The sequence below is a fragment of the Arvicanthis niloticus genome, chromosome 11 (assembly GCF_011762505.2).
Source record: "Arvicanthis niloticus isolate mArvNil1 chromosome 11, mArvNil1.pat.X, whole genome shotgun sequence".
Taxonomy (NCBI): Eukaryota; Metazoa; Chordata; class Mammalia; order Rodentia; family Muridae; genus Arvicanthis; species Arvicanthis niloticus.
Window position 1 is genome coordinate 42,732,798 of NC_047668.1, and position 24,302 is coordinate 42,757,099.

The window sequence follows — 24,302 nt, forward strand, 5'->3', positions numbered from 1 at the left end:
CTGGTTGATGATTGCTTTGGAAAAACCTTAAAAACAGAGAAGTACTTACGCACCATCCCCAGGGCACAGGGGTCCCCCTAAAAGCCTAACAACCAGAACTAGGGCAACATCTCCTGGTGAGACTCTTACCCTTGGGTCCTCACATGGCCTTGTCTTTTGGACCTTAGTTTCCCCAAGTGATCCCTATGATGTGGAAGGCAGTGTAGGTTACCCTGAAGGTGTTTGGCCTGAAGGTCTATCCTCAGGTAAATCACACATATGATGAAGACCACATAGACTAGTATTGGGTAAATGTACCAGTGTCTGGGGGGTCGGGCACAGGATGGGCTGTGAATATATGCATCTCTTGTTTGCAGGTTTCTGGTCTTCCTTCGTTATCAACATTACTATGGGAACCCACTGCTCACCTACCTGGAATACCCCATTCTCATCGCACAAGGTAACTGGCCCTTTAGTCCCCAGCCTTCCCACCTGCTGCCCTGCCCATCTCACAGAGCCTCTTCTTTCAGACATTGTCCTTCTGCTCTTCGTCTTTCATTTCAATGGGAATGTGAAGCAAGCCTTGCCCTACATGGCTGTGTATCCTTCCTGCATATGAGCTGGAGATAGAGATGAAGGGGCTAAGGAAGGGGGCTCAGTTGTGGCACACAAGAGGCTCTGGATTTTGTCCTCAGCACTAAGAATCACAAATTCTAGTCTTGACATATACCTTAGGTTAGTACAGTTGCAGCCAGAGCTATCCCTATAATAGGATGCCCCACTGCCTTCCAAGACCCAGTGGGATGTAGGTTTGCTGTGTCCCTGTTGACCATGAGAAATGTGCAGTCACCCCAAGAGCAACAAGCTCCACCTAGAGTGCTTGTCTTGGGCACTCCTTCCTTCAGAGAGCATGTCCCCAGGGGATTAATAACATGAGTGTTCCTGGCACCAAGTCCCATGCAGGATGCACCTGGCAGGTGCCTCTCAGTGGGTAAGCATGGGCCGGATGGGTTCCACTAATCACACACCTATGCAAAACTGTAATTGAGAGGCTGAGCCTTGTTATCTGGGTGGTTGTGTTGGTTTGAAGGCTTAAAGTACAGAATGCCCAGCCTCTCAGACTGTGCCACTTGGTGGAACCTTCTATGCAAAGGGTGAGATTTCATGTCAGATTAAGTTCACTTTCTTGAATTTCATACTCCTTAAAAGGGCAAGAAAGTGTTTGCATGGTAGTGGCAGTCAGTTAATCCTGCTGCCTCCATGACATGGACACACACTGGCTTAACAGTGACAGGCCCAAGGGACTGGGCAAGTCTTTACCAAAAACTGTCTCATTGCTATTAAACCCCTGGCTAAAATTCCCCTCCAAAGAAAGAGGGAGAGCATAGCTGTGGTCCACTTCTGCTCTGAGGTCATTTTCAAAGGGATGTTGCCTTTATCTTTGTGTAGCTGAGGATGACCTTGAATTCCTCATCTTTCAGTCTCCACCTCCTAAATGCTAGGATTACAGGCTTGTGCCACTACACTTTGCATAGAGAATGCTTTAATAAGTTTAGCACAGCTGGATGCTGGCCATTGCTGCCTCCTGGCATAGGCCATCTCTTCACCATGTGACCATTATTTTCAGCCACCTTTGTCTTTCTTCTGTATGCTGAGAGCATGTGAGAGGTGGACAAGGCAATGAAGGAAACCCAAGGCCAAGTAGTAGGAAGTGACTAGTTCTTCCCAGACACTGCTACTTGGACCATGGCCCCCCAACTGTCCCCCTTCCCCCAGCCTTCATAGCTTGATCTTTGTGCTCTGGCTTGGTCCCTTTGTTTCATGTAGTCACTGAGCTTCCTACACATGCCAGATGGAAAGTGGTTCCTCCTTACCTCCCACTGCATACCCCAACTAGTGTGCTTTTACAACAGAATTAGTGGGAAAGGGGTGAGGCTTCAGTAAAAAGCTCACACACAGCACTCAAGTTTTGCAGAACACCTCTCCTATGCAAGGTTGGACCTTTTTTGTAAGTGCTTAATTTTGACAGTGCCTTAGAGATGTCCCCATGGTCAGAAAACCAGCAGACAGGGAAGGCCAGACAGATGGCTCTGTGGTTCAGAGCACTGGATGCTCTTCCAAATGACCCGGGTTCACTTTCCAGCACTCACATGGCAGCTCACAACTGTCTGTAACTCCAGTTCCAGGGGATCTAGCACTCTCACACAGACACACATGCAGGCAAAAATGCCAATGCACATAAACAAAAATGACTTATTAAAAAGAAAGAAAGTCGGGCAGTGGTGGCATACGCCTTTAATCCCAGCACTTGGGAGGCAGAGACGGGCGGATTTCTGAGTTCGAGGCCAGCCTGGTCTACAGAGTGAGTTCCAGGACAGCCAGGGCTACACAGAGAAACCCTGTCTCAGAAAAACAAACAAACAAAAAAACCAAAAAGGAAAAAAAAAAAACAGTTATAGCCCTATGAATATTTCTAGTCCCAGATTACAGTGTGTGAACACAGGTCTGTGTTTTCTTCCATAATTTTCTTCCATAATTTTCATAATTTTAACTCAGACCAGATGTTCATGTGCGTCTTTCCCAAACTACACACTGTCCAGAAGAACAGTTCCCCCACTCTACCTTGTCTTCTGTGTCACCCTCTGTGGTCTGGCTTGGTCTGTTCAGGACATGATGGAAGATGGGAGGGGTGGGCTGGCCTATCAGTGACTCATTGCTGGGTCCCTTAGCACTTGACCAGATTTGTGTCTTCCTGGTTCATCCTCAGCCTGCAGAAATGGATCATCGACTTGGCCATGGTGAGTAGCACCACTAACAGACTGAAAAAGCAGATGCCATCTCTCTGTCCCACATCACTTCAGAGCAGTGGTTCTCTGAAGGGAACCATGGAGTTGGATTGGCCCAGAGACGTACATCATAGGTTTTTCAGGTTAGAGTCCATGGCTACAGAGGCAAAATATGCCTTCTCCTTCCTGAGAACAACACACTCCCCACAGGCAGCGAAACACTCAGGCCAATTTGTTTCTCTGTATGTTCCCTTAGTAGCCAAGGAAGCATGAAAACTTGAAGAAGACAATTGTTCTTGGACATTAATCTCATCAATCTTGCTTATCCTATATAGTTTGCAAATGTCATTGTATCCTGACAACTACAAATGGTCACAACCTCCCTCAAGTTTTTCTGTGGCCCCCTCCAACCGGCCTGATTTCATTAAGGCCATTCATTATCAGGTAACCTTGGCCAGTAATTAAAGAGGGTGCTTACAGTTTGCAACCTTTCTAATGATGTGATGCATGTATCATGTCGATATGGGGATGCATCAGACATTTGCACAAGTCAGGTATCTCGTTCCACCTTGTGGGTTTCAGAGACTGAACTTAGGTCATCAGGCCCAAGAGCAATCTTCCCCACCCACTGAGCCATTTTGCCATCCCTGGCAGCTTAATTGTTAAAGGATTAACTTTGCCATTTCCTCCACTCTGACTTCTCCTTCAGTCCCTCTACAAGAATGTAACTGTGCACCTGCTCCCTGGCAGAAGTGAGGACTGGTACTTTGCAATGGCCACATGCATCTTATTCACATCTCTGCTTCTTACCAGTCCCTTGCCTGCACTGGACTGTTTTGTGAGAAAACATGGTTTCCCTTGAGTATGTATTGACACTACCAGCGTTCTCTTGTTGCCCAGTCTCATACTACCCCTTGATCTCAAAGTTGGCTTTGTCATGACAAGTAAACACTCAAAAGCAGCTTGTCCATTCAGACATGGCCACGTTGTAACCCGCTTTGGGGGGGTGTCTGTCTCTCTGTTCCCCCCCCCCCCAACTACCACACTGATCTGGCCTGGCCCCCTTCCTTTGCTTTATTCAGTAGCCCAATTTCTCAGACTCACAGGCTTCTCTGATTGGGGCCAGCCTTTCTTCAAGCCACCTGTGCCCAGCTCCCACTGTTAAGTTTTGTCTGTTTAGGTTTGGCAATGGCATTACCCTCTCCTCTGCCCCAAAACACTCCGGCACTCCTTGCTCCATGGTTCTTCCCTGTATAGCTCCATCTCTCACTCTCAAGGACCTATGGAGGCCAGCCATATAGGTGCTATTGTCCCAGCAGAAAACAGAACAGGTACTATCCTCCATAGCCTGTCAAGGGACTGCCACTCACATGAAAGCCAGTTCCACCCCACTTTGCATGCACCATCCTCAAACTTTCACTATAGATCAGGGTCTCTACTATTCGCTTGGTTCTCTCACCTTGTTTTCAAATACCTCACTTTCCGTGGTCCTTCCCAATATGTTCTGAATTCTTGAATGTTGCTCATGCCACCCTTCTCAGTCTGAGTGACTGCAGTGGCCTCCTTCTGGCCTGTCTGAGCCTAGAAGCTGCTGTGGAGATGGGGCCTGATGGGTTGATAGGCTTTCTTTTCTGAGAGGTAACAGGAGACAGGGCACTCAGGATGGGAAATAGACACAAGGCTCCTGTGGCTAGTTTGGAAGTTGGTCAGTTAAGTGCCATCCCACGATATAGCACCTCTATTCTCCCTAGAGTAGGGGACAAGTGAGTCTGCAGCCAGGTTTGTGATTTTTCCATTAGCTCTGGCCAATTCACTCCCTACCACAGAGGTGGCTGAGAGTCATTCTTCACCAAATTGAGGTTTCAAACCATAGCAGGTTGGGGATGGCAAACCTTGAAAATCTGGCTTAGAAAGCACTGTATCTGAGCTGATGACTCAGTGGTTAAAGGTGTTTACTGCCAAGCCTGACAACCTGAGTTCAATCCCCAGGATCACATGGTGGGAGAAAAACTGGCTCCCATGAGTTGTATCCCCTCTCCAGAGAATAAAATGTAAAAAAATAAAAAAAAAAAAATTAATAAATTAAAAAATTAAAAAGTAAGCAAAGCACTATACTCCCTCATTTATCTTTTTAGGTTCCTGACTCTCTCATTTTATCCACAATAGAATTTATGCACAGTCATTAGTGCAGCCAGTAAGTTTGCCCAGCTCCAGTATTTGTGGAAGGTACAAGATCCGGGAGCTGTGAGCGCACTGACCTGGGGCCTCTCTGCCTACACCTGTGCAAGTAAGATAACCACTCTCTGGGGACTGGGTTTCATCAATATCAGCATCTTCCTGGAATTAACTGTCTGAGATCTTTTTCATATGAATATTTTTGTAATTAACTATTCAACAGAACCTGCTAAGGGTACCTTTGTGTACAAGGGGGTGTAATGCAGACTACAGCTGACTGAGTACTGGCTTCAACTGTTACCCAGGGTCCTGTTCATTACAGAGGGTTGTTAATGAAAAAGGAACTGAACAACTACAAACCCCACAAAACACTGGTTAGACAGGAAAAGCTTGTTTTCTCCAAGCCTTAGTTTTCTTACCTATAAAAGATGAGGTGGAGTTTGATGCTTAAAGAATTTTTGCCAAGCATGGTAGTACATACCTTTAGTCACAGTACTCAGGAAACAGAGGCAAGTGGGTCTCTGGGAGTTCAAGGCCAGGCAGTAGTACAATGAGACCCTGTCTCAAAACATAGGGTTTTAAAAACATTTAAAAATTTTTTATGTATATTGGTGTTTTGCCTAAATTTATGTATGTGCACTACCACATGCATACCTGGTACCCTCACATGCCAGAAAAAGAGGTCAGATCCTCTGGGACTAGGGTTATATACCCCCACGTGGGTGTTGGGAATTGAACCCACCAAGTCAGTGCTTTTCATCACTGAGCCATCTCTCCAGCCTTTCTACCTGTATCTTTGTAATATGTGTGTGCACATGTGTACACACACACACACACACACTCACACACACACACACAACTTTTAAATTAGTGGAATCCTTCTTTCTTCAGCTAAAGTGCCTGGAAGCTCAATATGCAAATGAGACTTTTAAGGTTTTTTTTTCTTTTCTTTTCTTAGGGTAGGCATATGGAGAGATTGAAACCCTCCCTGGCAGTGCTCAGCTACTGTTACAAATGACTTTTGCCTTTGTGTGCAGCTTCTACATGACTAGGTCAGGGTACATGGCTTATCACTGGTTACACAATACAGTATTAATAAGGATCCCATCAATGTCATTCAACAATTTAGTATACATGGTTATAGTAAGATGGAAAGGCATGAGCTAAATAGAAATACCAAAATGTGTGAGAACCAAGTTATTTATTACTATGAATTTTCTTTTACAGCAAGGATAATAACAACTTTAATGACCACCAATGACCTGACAAGTAAGTAAAAACTTTTAACTTCCTATTTGCATTTTTTGGTGAGACTTGGGTCTCCACGTGGAATCTATCATAAGGCTTAACAGATCCAGATGATTAAATTGGGCTACAGATTCAAAAGACAAAATAACATACATTTAGTCCTCAACAGTGGTGGCTGTCTCTATTAAGCATCTACTCCTTGCAGTCCTTGGGGAGGAACATACCCAAGGGAGTCAATTCTCATCCTGGATTTTCTACTTCAACAAAGAAATTGGACAGGAGTCCCACAATTAACTGCCGAATTATGCTGTGAAATGGGTTTCCAGAATAGGGCATAGGTGTAGTGGCATGCACTTGTAGTCCCACACACTTAAGCAGCTAAGGCAAAAGAGCTAGGTCTGCCTAGGACAAACAGTCTCCAAAACAAAAATGAGACACACCAGAGAGAGACCAAAGGGTCGGGTAGCTGAAAGAGCCCTCTTGTACTCTGAGGGAGCTGAGAGCAGAATCTGCAGAGGAGCAAGGTCTTAAAAGCTAAATAAGGATTTGATAAGAGGAGTAACACCCAACATGACCAGGGCTGGCCATACCAAGTAGTTCAGGACACGGGGAGCAGGAAGTTGGCTGGGAGGCTGGCAGGAGCCAGAGAGACAAGAAATTAAGACATGCCTTTGAAAGACACCTCCAACTGTGTTTTAAAGCATTGAGCACACACATGCAAGAAAGCTAAGAAAATACTTTGCCTAACTGAAAGGGATTGATTAATTCCTTAAGCTGTTCTCCCAAAACAACATCTTTGAAAAGTGACAAAACAGAAACCTACCCAGTAAATGTCCTCAGCACTAGACCTTTCATTGAGAAAGCAAGCTTTAGAAGAGGGAAGTCCCGTTTGGGAGGTTGTACTTTTGTCAGCTCTGACTTTAGTGATGAGAAAAGGAGACAGGCCTTGTTGTCTCTTGGGACTTGAGTTCACAGGACGGAAAAGACACAATTTAACAGCAAAGAACCTACACAAAAAAAGCCAGTATTTAAAAGACCAAGAATGCTCCCACTGTAGGCTGCTTCTTATCTGTCACCCGTTTCTGAGTACTTTTAAAAACAGAGTGGCCTGCTGGGTGTGGAGGTACACACCGATAGTCTCAGCCCTGGGGAAGCAGAGGCAGACAGATTTCTGGGAATTCAAGGCAAACCTGGTTACATAAAAAGTCCTAAGACAGCCAGGGCTACATACGAGCCCCCCTCCCCCCCCATGCTAATATGCCGTATGTATGTAGCTTGTTTGGTAAAATGGCTTGCCTTGCATGTAGGAAGCTCTGGCTTCAATTCTCAATGTGTCTAAAATTGTAATCCAAGCATTTGGGATGCAGATGCAGGAGAATCAGGAGTATGAAGCCATTCTCAGCTACAGAGTTTGAGTCAGTGAGACCTGTCATAAAACAAACACAGCCTTCATGTCTTACATGGCACATCAGGCCACTGTTCTCATGATCTCTCAGTCACATTTTTAAGTGGTGACTTCATTATACAACATGTACTGACACTGGGCTGATTTTTCAGATATAGTTTCATGAGATGCAATCTTTGCTGTGCTGCCCAGGTTGGCTTTTTACTTGGGCCTCAAGCAGTCCTCCTCCCTCAGCCTCCTTCACATATCCATAAGCAGGGCCCACCACTTTACTAAAATGGTCTTCGTAGAATGCAGCATTTAGAGACAGCCGTGTCCTCAAGACGTAAGCAAAGGGGTCTTAGTTGTACTTCTTAGCCAGAGCCATAGCACTTCAAAACACACTTAGGATGTATGCCTGAGTGTCCAGGCGGGCATTTCTACAGGAAAGTCCTTTTTCCTAGCTAGAAGTGTCTGGAACCAATGTTCTCACAATCTCATTGTTTTGTCTGGGGTTGGGGTGAAACTTTACATAGGCTTCTAATTAAAGCAGTATAATGTCCAGTTGTTTTTTTTTTTTAACATTGGAATTTTCTTTTTATTTCAGTTCTTATACGTTTTGTGATCATGTTGGCTTTAAATATATGGGTAACAGCAACAGTACTTCACTACCGGAAGTCTGTCACCAAAGCTGAATGACAGATGTATTCTTTATACACAAAGTGGACTTCAAATGACTGGACCAGACACATTGCTTTTCACTGCTACATTTAAAATCTTTTACTAGTCAACCATTTCAGAAACTTTAAATCAGGTTTGTTAAACTTGAAAAAGCCACTTAGCTGAATATGGAAGTGCAAACCTATAATCCCAGCACTTGGAAGTCTGAGGTAGCCTGGGCTACACAGCAAACTAAGAGAAGAAAGACAAGGAGGGAGGGAAAGAGACACTTGTTGAAAATGCCAACCTCCTTCCCCTACTCCCTTTGGTTATGGGAGGGCTTAGATTGGATTGTGTGTGGGTTTTTTGCCTCACCCCCCCCACCCCCAGATAAAGTCTCGATATATAGCCCAAGCTATCCTCCAACCTATGATCCTCCATCAGCCTTCTGAGCACTGGGAGTGCTGGACTAGAGTGGACCACCATACCTGACTTTGACAATGCAAATGATGCCTTCCCAAGAAGCCATCTTCAAGTCATGATTGGATTCTCTGAAGAGCCAGTTACATCTACAACTGTGGCTTTCAGAATATTAAGTAGTCTTCCAACAATAAGAGGGGTCTGCTCAGTCACAAGTGGAACTGTTCACACCTGGGCAGTTTAACTCTTCCATAAACTAGGGCTTGGCCTTGTATGTCATAATGCAGTATAACATCCTCTCAAGCCAAGCAGGGCTATCAAAGTATGCAGAGATGTGACTGGGTACATATACTAAGCAGTCCTCCAACACAGTGTGCCTTAGGGAATTCCTAAACAGAGCCCCATCTGTTTAGTTGAGGAAATCTCAACAGTCTCTCAATTTAAGCACAATGTCACCTTTTTTAAAGGGCTATAATCTCACAATTACCATTTCTGGAACTTAGTTTGGTTTTAGCTACTGGAAGGTATACATGCAGTAAAGATTATTGCTATGTCCTATCCAATTCTTAGGGATTTTATTCATACTAAAGTAAGAATATCCTAAGCATATCCTAAGCATTGTGGTCTACAGTACTCCCTCTGATTTTTATATATCCAACCTTTAAAAGCTCAGTTTCTTCTTCTATGTGAATGTCATTTATTCTGGTATACTGTAACAAAGTAAATGATGTTTACTGGAAAATGTTTAGTTTTTCTATATTTAATAAACTTTAATTTGTTGAATGCCACTGAATCTTTAAGCTGTCCTGAATTTTCAGTCAGGTAGGTATAACTCATTAGCTAATCTTGTTAGGTCAGTTGCCCTGGACTCGGAGGAGAGAAATACTACATCTAAACATAAATCATTCTATGGTTATTTCAACCAGTGCCAGGAAACAAAACCCAAGTTCATCTTTCCTTACACATACTGACAATCAGACCATTAACCTGTTAATTAACTTAATATGAACTGTAGTATTTACTCCAACAAATGTTTTAGATATATTCAAACAGGACTTTTATCACTACTTAACGTGATTCCTTTAAATAAAAACAACAACAAAAAAACAACCAACAAAACCCAAAACCTTCCCCTTTAGTTGCCAAGGTGGCCTCAGACTCCTCTTTCTGCCCTCATCTCTTCACTGTGTTTACCAGCATGCATCCCACCACCGGTTACTTTCCCACTTTTGGAAGGAACATCTGAGTTGCTGCAGCTATCTCACACACACTATCATTGTGTTTCAAACCAACAAGTAGACAGACAGAGTCTCCAGTTTACAGAATACCCAACCCTAGAACAAAAGATTCCCAGTAAGGCACCTTCTAGAAGAGTGTCCATCATACTATTTTCAGACAGAAAGGCACTCTGTGCCCTCTACACTCCCCATCTGGAACCAGATGTTTAAGCCTGCATACCCAAAGTGAATTGGAGGCGGACTCTAGAACTAAACTCTCCAGGAACTAAGGCAGAAGTGATGTGACTCTGATGACACCATAATCTACTATTAGCATCCTTTAAGGAGACAGGTTAAGAAGCTGCAGCACTCCACAACTATTTCACAGGAAAAGATGCTTACATCTTAGTTTTTTTTATTTATTTTTTAAACAAAAAGCAGGCATAAAAATACAATTACATTACTACAAAGATGCAACAAAATAAAAAATAAATCAAGAGGGGATGATTTTTGGTTGGGGGAAAGGGATGGTCCAAGATGACTCTCTAAATCATGCAGTTTATAACTTATTACAATTCCAAACAAAAGTCACCAAAGGGAAGGGAACAAGGCGAGGTCTCAGGGAACAACACTCAGCACTGTCACACAGTGCTTGTCAAAGTGCTTTAACATTGGCTGTGGCACCTCCACAAGCCAGGGGAGCTGAAGTCATCTTCAGACAGACAAAGAGAATCAGTAGCAGTCAAGGGCCTGAGAAGCTCAAAAGCTACTTGCTTTACTGGGGGCTTCAACATGCTGCTTAAACCATCTCTGTAGGGTTAATTAGTGTCTGAGTTTCTCTTACTTCCCCCTGGGAATCCTAACAGACAGCAGCAGTATGACATTTTCAGTTGGTTTGGCAGTCTCGAGCATGTCTCACTAGGATCTACACATGAACTGAGACTTGAAAAGTCCCTCTAGGGCCGTGGCCTCTCAAAGACTGGCCACAAACAGCAGCCTTCCCTTGGGATCACAGATTTTTTTTTTTAAATCTTGCTTTTAGATGTTACTGAAAATTAATGCATAAAAATTAATTCTACATTAATTTAATTCAACAGTAATACTGGTACTTAAGTTTTTCTTTTACTTATATCTTTTTTATTTCTACAAAGCAAAAGAATAGCATCCAACTAAGGAAACCCAGCATTCCCTGTCTTTTAGGTCCCAAATTCAAGTATTTACAGCTCTGGGGGACCGAACAGAGGAAGCAGTTATTTGTGCTGATACACATTTATCTTGAAGGATTGGAAGCCTCAAGAAAAAAAGAAAACTGGCACAAAATTAGGTTGTTCTTGTAATGATTGTTGGGTTGGGGAGAAAATGGCAGGTACATGCACCCACGTACATGCAAATGACAGCAGAAGCAGCAAATACCTCTCTAAGGTCATGTGGTTTTTACTTGGAATTCTGACTGTTAGACAAATAACCTTATAAATCCCTATTAAGCCATATGTGAAGATGCTCCATGGAGAGATTTTTTTTCACCCCTCAGAATGTTTTATTCCCCTGTATCCTTCACATTAATTGCCTTGTACAGTTGTATCACACCATGATTCTCCAAACTCTTATACATATATACACGAACAGCATCCAAAATTAAAACTTTTGCCTTTTTTACTCAAATACTTCAATTATTCATCTGTAAACTTGACATTATTTCACCTTAATAAAGTTTATTAAAAATATATATATATATATACTCTCCAATTCAGAATACGATAGAACCTCCCATAGTAACAAAATCTTTATATAAAATATTAATTCAGTCTCCTTTTAAACAACTCTAATGAATGGAAATAGTTCTTCTATATAAATTTTATATATTTTCATTTTTAAACCTGAAGGAAGGAGGGAGGGAAGGGAAGAAGCAAGTTGTATTCCAAACCAGAGCACAGCTGCTTCCAGGGAAATGACATGTACATGTAATCTTAACATACAGCATGAAAGATGCAAACTGGGCCATCTGAAGGTCACAGAATTGGATTTAGTATATCAGTGGGCCAAATGCCACTATTTCAACAATAGTAACTATAACAAGGACCAAACTTTTTACAACATCTCTACACTGACCCCAGAAGGAAGCAATCAAAAATGTCTACTGGCTTCACTAAAATATCAGGCAAACATTTCAACATCATATTGAACTTTGCATCTGTACAGAGCCTGATGCCCACTGCTACACTCTTCTGTGGGGTTAAGCATACTTACCTGGGCGAGTAGCATGGCAGGACAGATCCCACCTGTTCTCTAGCCACAGCGGCATTTAACTTAAGTGAAAATCAAATTAAGCACTTTTGAGGCTGCTTATTCCCAGATATCAAAGCTGAAATACTGCCATACACAGGTGTTTGTTTTAGGATCACATTTAAATATTTAAAATGTATCTACATAGTACATGTTAGTTTTCCTTATATTTGAGACAATTTTTGAATCTTGAATGAAAATGTGAAAAATTGTCTTTACCATAAATAAAAACACATCTAGGGAAACCAGCAAGTTCAAAGCAAAGGAAATATTCTATAGTCACAGACTAGCTGAAGTCTGTAAAAAGGGATGAAAATAGTAACAGATGTACATCACACACATTTAGTTTCAACATAATCCATTATTGTTTCTATGACCAAGTACATTAAAAACCGTTATACATCAAATAGGCCAACACTGAAATAACTACTACACATAAAATAGTATACTACTTTCCCCACAAAGCAAGCTGCGTCCTAAGAGCTGGTAAACACTTGTTTTTCTTTAGTTAAATATAGAAAAAGGTTGAGATTTGGAGGGAGAGAAAATTAAATTAAGGCATTCAAAATGGGTAACGTTGCCTACCTTAAGCATTAGGAAACTGGAATAATTAACTTCAAATTTCTTGTTACAGTTATTTTTTTTACACAAACATGCAACTCCTTATCAGGTACATGAATGAAGGATATAAACTCCAACATTATGGCTTTATACAAGTGCATAGTTGCAACTGAAATAATGATATCTGATTAATGTGTATAAAAAATAAAATGGTAAGTTAAAAAAACCTTGCAGTATTACAGTACAATGTGTTTATGTGTATGTATGTGTATATATATATGAGGCTCAACTCATATGTATATACATACATGAACACAACATCATGGTCACTTCTTAAAGATGCAGTCAGCATCATTGTAGTGGGATTCACTCCCAAATTCTTCTGGCTAATGTGCTGGTGAAACCCTCTGTTGAAGCTGAAATGTGATTTCTTTAAACTCTTCTCAATCCTGTGCAATGTAGTGTGACTGCCAAGAGCTTTATGAAGCAAGTCTGGGAGAATTGTAGGACACCTTTACTCACCAACCATTTTTTGTTCAACTTGTTTCAAAATAGCCCAGCAAAACCTCTCCATGATTTGTAATTATTTCAAGGGGGAAGGTAGCGCAAGCATGTGCATGCGGTGTATGTATGTGTCTCAGTAAAATATAGCTTTTTAGTTAAGTTTTGAGAAATCATATTTCAGTCTTCTGGCTGGAAGAATATGATCACCTTCAATAACTGCTTTCATAGAAGGCAGTTAGCTAGAAAAGAAGGAAAAATAGTGTTAGTTGATACAGTTAAGTAAGAGACAGTTAAATTCCCTGAGAACATTCCACTTTTATCATTAAACTGTATTTTCTCTAAAACTCAATTCATGCATTAACAATTCAATTGTATTTTTTAGTTTTAGGTACATGCAACTACATTCTTTCTAAATACAACAATGGACTTTCTAAGTCCCATTCTGGCCACAAACATTCAGTGCAGTTAATCAGTAATATTAGGCCTAAACAAGGTACAACAGGGTCTTGGAGTGCTGAATGACTAGCTGCCCTATACAGCTAAAAGAGTAGGATGTGTGGTCTGGCTCTATAGACTTTAGGACCTCAAGGCACATTTTTATAACTGTAAGATAGGAATAAAAGGGCTAGACTCTAGCTGCTAGAGTACAGCTCAGGGATAGAACCCTTGTCTAACAAGCCCAAGGCCCTGGGTTCCATCCTCCCTACCACAAAACAAAACAAAACAAAACAAAACAAAAGGAACTAAAAGAGGAGTGAACACACTGTAGTATACATATGTAAGACATACACAAGCCTGGATATAGAGGTCACAGTATGACATGATGTAAGTACATGTCATCCAACATGTTCAGTTGACACAGATTACTTGTCTGTCTATTCTATTTGAAGGCTTAAAGTTATAAGATTTAACTTTCATTTAATCTTGTTCTTAAGCAAACCATTTTACACTCTCCTTTTCTGTGCTTTGAGGCAGGGTCTCACTATCCAGCCTGAATTGGTATGGATCTCATAAGCCTCTTGCTTCAGCCTGCAGAGTGGGAACTGCAGCCTTGCATGTTTCAATACCTACTGTGTTCTTTTTGTGACAAGGTCTCATGTAGCCTAAAGTGGCCTAAATTCACTATGTAGCTGGAAGATGACCTTGAACTCCTCATTTTTCTGCTCCCATCCCCATGTGCTAGGATTCCAAGTGGGCCACAATGCCTGCCTTTACATTTCTTTAAAAGACAAACGTTTACACAGCATGTCACTCACATTCTTTTTAGCAAGGGTAGCATTAAATTTTCACCACATCACAAAGACAAATCAGAAAGAGCTAATGCATTGCATGTATCAGACTTGAAAAGGTTTTTATGGCTTTAATTCTTGCAAGTTAGAAAAAAGGAAAGGAGAAGAATGGAGAAAGGGGGAGAAAACATGCTATGTTCACAAACTAGTCTGAGACTGAAAACATTATTAAGTTTTAATTCTCTGAATACAGCTTCTATGAAATGAATCAAAGGTACCAGAGTTTGTTCTTTTTCTTACTTCTACATACTTAATTTCTAAGATAAAATATTTTAATTCCAACAATACTGAAAATCTATAGCCAATGAAGAATCTGAACATAGCTGGGCAATGGTGTCACATGCCTTTTAATCCCAACACTCAGGAGGCAGAGGCAGGTGGATCTCTCTGCGTCCGAGGCCAGCCTGGTCTAGAATGAGTTCCAGGACAGCCAGGACTACACAGAGAAACCCAGTCTCAAAAAACCAAACCAAACCAAACCAACCAAACAAAACCAACAACAACAAAAACAACCCAAAAAACCCAGGGCACAGGGTAGGGAAGGGAGGGAGAAAAGAGAAAGCATTTGAACATAGCATTTTACTTTTACACTTGCCACAGAAATTCTGGTTAGAATAGAAATATTTCTGAAAACTACTTAAAAAATATATCCTATCCAAAAAAGAGAGAAAACAAAATAAAGTCCAAGTGCAAACCACATGCACTACATAAACACTCATTCTTTTTTTTTTTTTTTGATTTACCCATTTATTTCTTCAGAAATCAAAAACATCGTCATCACCATCATCATCACCATCAACATCATCAAAAGACCAATCCCAGTCTTTAAATGCCAAATCAAGCAATCTGTAACAGGAGGTTGGCAAGTTTATGTGCTCTATCCTTCATAGACTTCAGAACGCAGCACTATGACTAGACTGTGCTGTGAACGCTCTGAGGTTCCCTTCAGGGGCAGGGTGGCAACAGTTCAGATAGAAACACTGAGGAAGTTTCTCCTGCTATCTGTGTGCAGGTGTAAATCATGTTAACCAGGCCCACTGCAGAAGGGTCTTCTGCAGAGAACCCAAGACAGATTCTGTCTGGGCTAAGAACATCCTTCCTATGGTCCAGATAAAGATGCAGCTACCCTGATTCTCAATTTAGTACAAAAGGTAACTGCATAATCAGTTGACAATTCCTGTTGTCTTTTGTTGTTTAACAAAGAACATCATAAGCAATAATGTCCTTTGAAAGGGAGCAAGAACAGGAACACAGCTTTCTCAATTCCAGAAGAGCCCAAGTAGGTCAACAACAGCTGTATTCTAATATGGAACAAGAGAAAGCCACAGGCTGGTAAGTGGGATTATCAATTTAACTTGACTAAATGAATTGAACATAAAACTGGAGCATAATCATGTTTTCTTTTTAATAATTTATTTTTATCTTATGTACACTGGTATTTTGTTTACATGTATGTCTGTGTGTGGACATTGGATCTCCTGAAATTGGAATTAAAGGCAGTTGTGAGCTGCCATGTGGGTGCTGGGAATTGAACTCAGTTCCTCTGGAAGAGCCATCTCTCCAGCCCCCCATTTTTTTATTATTAAAAAAATTTAACTAATACTCTAGCTTCTCTTCAGATTATACAGTTCTGCTTCTTAAAAATTACATTTATTTATTATGTGTATGCACATATACACATACCATCTGGTTTCGAGGGATGATGGTGCCTTACCCACTAAGACATTTTACCACCCCTGATCTGTTCTTTCCAATTAAACAACTATACTACAACACTGCAATCACCTTTATTTAAAACAGGGGTAGAGGGTAGGCCTTAAATTACTCAGGACTGTGATGCTCATCAATTTATGCCAAGGAGCTTTCTGGTCTCCAAAGTTACACCTGTGATTATCATGTCAACGGCTCTAAACTTTAAGTGTATAGGATTCACCTATTAAGTATTTTTAGACATTGTACTGAGATCTAGATATGAGTGAACAAGAGTAGGAAGGTCCCAATATTTGGATGTTTAAATAACCTGAATTCTTGTTTTGTTTCTCTTTTTCAGACCAAGTTGGATGTAGCTTTGGCCAGCTGCAAACTTATTGTAGACTAGGCTTAGCTTTGAACTCCTGATCTTCCTGCCTCTGCTTCCCAAGTGCTAGGACTACAGACATGTGCTACCAGGCCCAATTAACCAGAGTGGTTTCTGATGTAGTGGCTAACTTTGACACTCACTCTGGGAAGTATGAAAGCTCAACATCTGTCCACATTCCCTTCAGAGTGCCCAGATAACATCTTTCTACAATATCACTATAAGCCATCGAAGACAACAGGGGGAGACAAGAGAAGGTTCATGATTATAAACTTAAAGCAAACAAAGCAATCCAAATTACTCTTTCAGAAGTGTTGACTATTTGGAAGACTGAAATCAGTAGTCTTTCCTGAATAGCTAAGCTTTATTTACAGATATTTTCTGGAAACGGGTATTTTACATCCTTCTGAAGTCTTTGAAGTGTGCGCCAGTATCTCTGTCTGTCTCTCTCTCTCTCTCTCTCTCTCTCTCTCTCTCTCTCTCTCTCTCTCTCTCTCTCTCTGTGTGTGTGTGTCTCTGTCTCTCTCTGTCTCTCTCTCTCTCTGTCTCTCTCTCTCTCTCTCTCTCTCTCTCTCTCTCTCTCTCTCTCACACACACACACACACACACACACACACACACACACACACACACCCTGTGTATGAGTGCACGGAGAACAGAGATGAATGTTGGGTATATCTTCCTCTATTGCTTAATGCCTTATTCCTTTGAGACACAATATGGTCTCTTGCTAGACCTGAAACTCACCATTTTGTCTAGGCTGTTGGCTAGATAACTCCCAGGACCATATTTTGGTACCTAATGCTGGGGTTACAGGCATGTACTTTCAAAAAGTACCACTTTAAAGCCCATTTTTAAGCCAACAATTTCTGCTCATATCATCATCACCACCATCACCACCATCACCACCATCATCAAGCAGATGATGCATGCAGCTGAGAGTGCAGGCTCTGACACCTGGTCCTGCTGCTGCTTATGACTGTGACCTTTGGCACATAAGGCAGGATCAGGCAGATCTTTGGATATTTCTGTAGGATCTACTTGTTAAAAACTTGATCCTTACCCAATCTGAGATGCTGAGTATGAGCCATGAAAGACTCTGAGAAGTACTGAAACAGCATGTATGCATTAACAGTTTTATAATACTGATCAGAGAACCTAAAACTTCAGATATTTTACAAATGGCCTTCAGTGTCTCTCAATTATTTTAAGGGGTTTTTAAAAGAAAGATTTGTTTATTTTTAATTATGTGTACATGTGTCTGTGTCTCTCCGTATATATGTGCGTGTTGTGTACAGCTATGTAAGTCCAAATAAGTGTGTTGGATCCACCTTGGGCCTCAGGTTACAGGTAATTGTGAGCCACCTGAAGCGAGTGCTAACAACTAACTTCATCCTCTCCAGGAGTAGCAGTAGTTGGATGTAACTGCTGAACCACCTCTCTAGCCTCCTTTAAAGACATTTTTGGTCTCTTATTAATTTTTGTCCCCCCCTGCCCCGGTATGTGTGTATGCATATTCCTAAATCCAACCTGATCAATAAGTATCTTTTGAAGTCACTATTTTACATTAATTTTATCATATTTTTTTGTTTGTTTTGAGACAAAGTCCTGGAACTCACTATGTAGACCAAGCTGGACTCAAACTCAGAGATGCTCTTGCCTCTGCCCCCTGAGTGCTGGGACTAAAGGTATGTGCCACCACACCCAGTTCATTTAATCTTATTTTGCACGCATAAAACATCCAATCATTTTGTTGCTGCTGTTAAACAGCAATTCTACCTTTGTCCTTCTAAATTATTTCCTTGAGATACTACTTCCAGAAAGTTTCATATGAGAAGTTTGTGGTCTGATAGCAGTCAGTGCACATTATCACTCATATACTGAAGGTCCTGTGCTAGGCAACAAGAGGCCCCTGACTAGGTTTAATACTTCTTTCATTAGCTACCCAAACCTTCACACTCAATGAGAAACAGTGTTTATAAATGCTTACCTAAAGAGAAATGGCTCTTCTGAACTTAAACATATAATGAAATGAAGTCAGTACAGCCAGAGCTGGTCTCCTACCACACTACTGCTTCAATTCCAAGCAATGCCCACATCACTGCATGTACACTTAAAGCTGAACTATATTGCTCTTCAACTCACAAACAGGGTTTTGCACTTACAGATGTGAATTAAAACTGAAGCCACTTTTGGTTCTGCCTCTCAGATCACCTAACTAAATATGTGTGTGCCCCTGATATGTGACAGTTTGTGTGTAATCTTAATGCCATCTTCCAAATTACTAGTTAGTCCATGTGCTGATTAAAGAGGAAAACAGTATGAATATATACAAAAATAATAAAATACTTTTAAATTTTGGTTAAATTTAGTATGTATAACTTCTAAGATATATTTAACCACATCAGTGAATAAGACATGTATACTACAAGTTTAAAATATTTGGCTCCAGTGACTCATTAGAATATCAAGCAAAGAAAAATTGTAGTTATCAAAGTTTTTAGTCTAAATACAAAAGGCAATTTTTAAAAAGCAGCTTTAATTTTTTTACCATGTTTTATTTATTACCTTGGTTTGTTTGGAGCAAGCTGTCGACTGGGCCGTCGAATGGACTGGTTTTGTTGTATTTTCATTGAGGTTCTAGGGGATGATCGGGCAAAAGGGTCTGGAGCTGGAGGCTTTTTAGGTATTTTTTTCACCAACCGACTAACCCATTTCTGCTGTTCTTCTGTTGAATTTGCTAATAACAACAGATTCTTTGCCGACGATATATCATAATAAACTACAACAAGAATGAACTGAAATGAATTAATGTGCTTAAAGTAATGGAAGCTAAAGAAAGAGCACAACTTCCCTCCTTACCTTTGCAGGGAGCTATGATCTCTTCTTTTTTGTCCATGTGATCTTTATGACATTTAATGTGGCACCTACGGCACTCTAGAGCAGGAGGAGGTTTAAACATGTGCCATAGTGGCTTCATACATGCCTCACAGTTGGTTGGGAAGTGATAAAGAGTAGGAATAAACTCATGTCCTTTGTGGCAAATATAATTAGATTTTTCTCCCACTGGTTCCACTGGAAATTCTGGTTCCTTCTTACTTTCTCCTTCATTAGCATATAGAATCTATAAACAAGAAGACAAAAGTGACTGCTACACACTAAAGATTTATTTTGTTTTATGAGTATTTTCTCTGCATGTATATGTCATCATATTCATGCCTGTGTGCTCTCAGAGGTCAGAAGAGGGCATTGAATCCCCTAGAACTGCAATACAGATGGTTGTGAGCCCACCACATGGGTACTGGGAACCAAACCCAGTCTTGTTCCTAAGTGCTGAATCAGCTCTCTAGGCTCCACACTGTTATTTTTCTATCATAACATTTCTGATACATTACAACTAGAGCAATACACAGTTGAAGCTCAAACCTAAGCAGGCTTACCTGGTCAAAAGTTTATGTAAGCTGGAAACATGGCTCAGTGGCAGCATGCCTGCCTAGCGTCTCAAGGGAAGACAGAGTTCATGTAAGAGACATGAGACAGTCACCTTGTCTCCTTAGGTTTGATTCAGTATCTTTTACTTTGCTGTAGCAAAACTATCAGAATAGGTCAACAAAAGGCAAATTTACACTTAGGTGGGTTTTTTTTCCCTTCACTCCTCTGGGAGCGACATTTAGGGCTAGAAGTATAGTTGAGTGAAAGGTAAAAACTCTGGGTTCAGTATCTAGTGTACCTCCCTATCTAAACAAACCAAAGTCCACTATGACAACTATAGGAATTGCTGTCTACACTTCTGAGTAATAGGAAAGTGGATGAGCTATATGCACATTTTAGGTTATTTGGAGAGTTGAGGAGTAAAAGAAAAAAGAAGATATGCAAATAATGTCCAAATGAGACAGCATTAGCACTCAGAGGGGGAAAAAACCCAACTCTCCTTCAGTAGACCAGATCAGGCACAGTGATTTTTATAGTATTTTCAAAGGTGTATATGTATCTGTACATCTGTGCACAAGTTCCCAGATAGGTCACAAGGGGAAACTGGAACCTATGAAACTAAAGTTACAGGCATTTGTGAACCATCTGGTGTGAATGTCCTCCGATGGAGTAGTAAGAGCTATTAACCACCAAGCCAGCTCTCTAGGCCTTATAGTTTGAAATTGGTTTAAATGGAGACAATAAAAGGAAAAACTTGGCTTCACTTTTAATAAAAAGAAAAAGTGCTACTGCTTTCGACTTGATAAGTGACTTTTTAAAACTTCCAGAATTGAGAATAAAACCAAAACAGAACTAAGTTCACACTCTAAAAAACAACAACCAATCTTGTGAAAGGTGCAACAGAGCTCAGAAGCACACCATAAACCAAAAAGTAAACCAGGAGGACACTGCTGGCCTCAGATGGAAGCAGCACACTGAAAAGCCCCAACTGTCCCAACTGGGGCTGAGCCAGAAGGGGTATGACAATTCGAAGAAAGGAATCTAAAACATCATGTCACACGAGAACTTCTAAGGGTAAAAAAAGAAACAACATGTTTACCTGAAATATCCTTGGAATTTCTTTAGCATCTGCTCTGTATACATCTGTCTGAGTAACAGGTCGGACGTGAAATAGCTTGCTAGAGAAGATTTTTAAAGAAAGAAATAAATAAAATATTACTCAAAGATTCTATTACATTGGGTATCTTATACCAAAAGTTAAAAATCAGCTACTTATTGACTCATGTTAGAAGCTAACAGAATAGCTTGGTTGTTGTTGTTGTTGCTATTGTTTTGAGATAGGGGCAGTCTCACTATGTCTCTGGATGCCTAGAACTCACTACTCTAGACCATGCTGGCCTCAGAGATCCACCTCTGTCTGCTTCTCAATTGCTGGGATTAAAGGTGTTCACCTGGTTGACTAGCTTATCTTATTGTTCCAGTAATTTTTAAGATAACCACAAATTAAAGAGCTATAAAATATGTCTTCCATATCACACTGCCAACTTTCAATTATATAAGGAAATTAAAGGAAAATGTACAATGAGAGCTGCTCTGTGACTGTCATGATGGACATGGTTCTACTCCTCTCCCATTAAGACTTTAATATGTAAGTCTGATACTTACTCTATGTCTAACACCATGTAAGGGTTAGACTGCTCTTTATCTTGTTCGCTGTCATAAAAAAGAATCTTCTTGCTGCTTACAATCACATACTGTTTAAAAGAAGAAAGAAACTGATGAAATTACTATGCATTATATTTATTTTCTTTTATAAGAAATTCTGTAGTTGTGATAAAGTCATATACTACGAAAGTAAATAAAAAGTATTAATGATGCTTTAGGGAAGTTCTCCTTAAAGTAACAACAGATTCGCTAATAGATTTTTATTTATTTTTCTTTAACAATAAAATTGAAACTGATATATTTTAAGCTTTCAGACCTACATAAAAAGCTAACCTGTATCAGCCTAGTCAAAGTGAGCAAGAAACACAGTAGCACAGAAAAACAGGGTCTTCCTATAGTATCTAGAGCTGCTGCCCACCAGGACACAACAGCACCAAAACAACAGGTTTCTATGTAATAACCTCAAAACCACTTCAGTAACAAACCATGGAGAGTAAAAATCCTTCCACACGGATGAACAAAATCAGAAAATATAAACAGACTGTGTATGTACTGAAGTGAAGGCATGCCCACCCCTACAACTCCAGAAGGAAAATGGCTAGAGTTATATGAAAAGTCAAAGGAAACATATTCAAAAGCACTAATTACCTTTTTAACCCATCCAAACTTTTTAGTGTTGTTCCGCACAGGCAATGACAACCATCCTTCTAATCTTGATTCTATAAGTAAGCATGATAAATGAGGATAAATAAACCGATTCTCCCCTGACAATTAAGAATTTACTAAAATTTTAATGCAGAAGTCACAAGCTAATCAAATCTGCCCTTTGGAATTTAAACCATACTGTACCTGGGCTACTGTGATAACACATAATGAGTAGAAGCAAGAACAAAATCTAGGTCACATGACATCAGAAATAAATACTCAGAATTATAACATCTAATACTCATTGATTAAATTCATGCACAGGCAAAACTCACAACACACGAGCCACTTAGCTCTTCTCACTGCAAGTCTACATCAGGCCCTTCCTTTATTCTTCCTAAGGAGACCAAGCTGACTAGAGGTGTACACACATGATCTTGCGTAAAAAGCACTTTAAACGAGTAGTGTTCAGAAAACAGGAAATTTTAGAATGGCTATCTTCATTATGTAAAATACAGAGCAAACTTGTTTAAGAAGCAAAAGTATAACCAAGATTTCTAAGCTCCAAAATAAGTAAAACTCTATAATGAATAAAAGAAAGTATCTTAAGTCATTAGAGTCTATGCTAATAAATTTGATCCTATTGTTCAAATGAAATTGGCAGAGGGGGTGCCATTCTAAGAGAATATTCTAATAATGCAAATCATTACAGGTATAAACTACTATGCACTGACTGCACTAGATGCTTTACTTAAGTTCTCTATGTCTGCACAGCTCCACACGACAGTTCTATCCCTCATGTAGATGAGGAAACTGGAGTCTAAAGAGATCAGTGAGAACCTGAGTTTAGAAGACACGTATGGGAGTCTCCAGGCATTTCACCTGTGAGGCTTTTCAGGGTGAAAACCAAGCCAAATTGTTTCATGTTTTCTCTGAAGGCCTACTACACTGTGGACATGAAAACATAGTGAAAATCTCAACACATTCTATCAAACGGGTCATATATTTTTATATTCTGTACTATCATTCTGAAATGTCTGAAAATAGATGAAGCCATGCATTTTCAAGTATACAGAACATAGTGCTTTGTTTCTGGAAAATTGGCAAAAATCAAACGATCTAGCAAATACAATCACAAGCTATTTGAAAAATGCCTTAAAGGTGAATTATAGTTCATGCAGCAGTTTATTTTTTTTACTGCATCTAAACAGCATGTTGGAGTGAGTGGATGTTAGTTAAATGTTATAATTTAAAAAAAAAAAGACAAATTAAGTAGCTGGGAGAATTCCAAAGACAGTAAGATTTTTTTCAGATATCACCTGTACTAATAGGCTCCGACGAACTAGGTAAGTAAGGCAAGGAATCTTCTTCAGAGTCAGAGTCAAGAAGCGTGTGAGAACTGGAGGGCTTAGTGGCAATACTGAGAGAGGTAGAGGACCGCTGGTAGGTGAAGGACATGGATTCCATAGTGTGTGACTGAGTGATATGGACTAAATACCCACAAGTAAGAATGTGAGGCAGAGAGAAGAGAAGAAAAAAATGAAAACTTAAAAACCAGACAGGCACTACATATGAGTTAAACTCCTAAAAATTTAGAATTTACTTGTTCGTTTTTAATCAAACAAGTCCAAAAGGTCACGTGAATCCCACTGCAATAAGTAGGTTTTCCCTTAAAGAAATGATAAACTTTTTTCTCAAAAGTAAAGACATTCATGGAATTAAAGCAATCACTTGACTTAAATTTAAGGCAAATGCGAGGGCTGACCAAGGATGTGTACCTGGAAATCCATCATCAGGCTCAGCATCCCCTGGTCCACTGCCTATACTGGAACTGTCCATACCAATATGCAAGGCCTGGAGCTGTGACCGCAGCTGTTCAATGTCACTATCTTTACTGTCCAGGGTCATCTGGAGTTCTATTCGAATTTGGCTCTCTTCAGCTATTTGCTGTAAGAAAATGTATTAACAGATGAAATG

General features: G+C 40.3%; 2 protein-coding genes across 8 annotated transcripts in view; one reads left to right on the forward strand and one right to left on the reverse strand.

Annotated features, from left to right (window-relative positions):
- The window catches only part of Slc66a3 (solute carrier family 66 member 3), a 30,165-nt gene that overhangs the window by 2,296 nt on the left and 3,567 nt on the right, over nucleotides 1–24,302 (forward strand). The window contains exons 2-7 of one of the 4 annotated variants that reach the window (XM_034514547.2): nucleotides 357–439; nucleotides 510–579; nucleotides 2,720–2,777; nucleotides 4,932–5,052; nucleotides 6,168–6,209; nucleotides 8,180–9,440. In XM_034514547.2, coding sequence (XP_034370438.1) covers nucleotides 357–439; nucleotides 510–579; nucleotides 2,720–2,777; nucleotides 4,932–5,052; nucleotides 6,168–6,209; nucleotides 8,180–8,271 — 466 coding nt within the window. In that variant the 3' untranslated portion in view covers nucleotides 8,272–9,440. Of the gene's footprint in view, nucleotides 1–356; nucleotides 440–509; nucleotides 580–2,719; nucleotides 2,778–4,931; nucleotides 5,053–6,167; nucleotides 6,210–8,179; nucleotides 9,441–24,302 lie in introns of those variants that run through there. The other 3 variants (XM_076942094.1, XM_034514550.2, XM_076942095.1) reach the window with 3 other exon arrangements.
- The window catches only part of Rock2 (Rho associated coiled-coil containing protein kinase 2), a 95,803-nt gene continuing 81,750 nt past the window's right edge, over nucleotides 10,250–24,302 (reverse strand). For 2 of the 4 annotated variants that reach the window (XM_076942092.1, XM_076942089.1), the window contains 8 exons: nucleotides 24,104–24,272; nucleotides 23,645–23,815; nucleotides 22,329–22,399; nucleotides 21,681–21,769; nucleotides 21,115–21,193; nucleotides 19,446–19,707; nucleotides 19,152–19,365; nucleotides 13,476–15,352 (listed from right to left, as the gene is read on the reverse strand). In XM_076942092.1, the coding sequence (XP_076798207.1) occupies nucleotides 15,262–15,352; nucleotides 19,152–19,365; nucleotides 19,446–19,707; nucleotides 21,115–21,193; nucleotides 21,681–21,769; nucleotides 22,329–22,399; nucleotides 23,645–23,815; nucleotides 24,104–24,272 (1,146 nt within the window). In that variant the 3' untranslated portion in view covers nucleotides 13,476–15,261. The other 2 variants (XM_076942090.1, XM_076942091.1) reach the window with 2 other exon arrangements.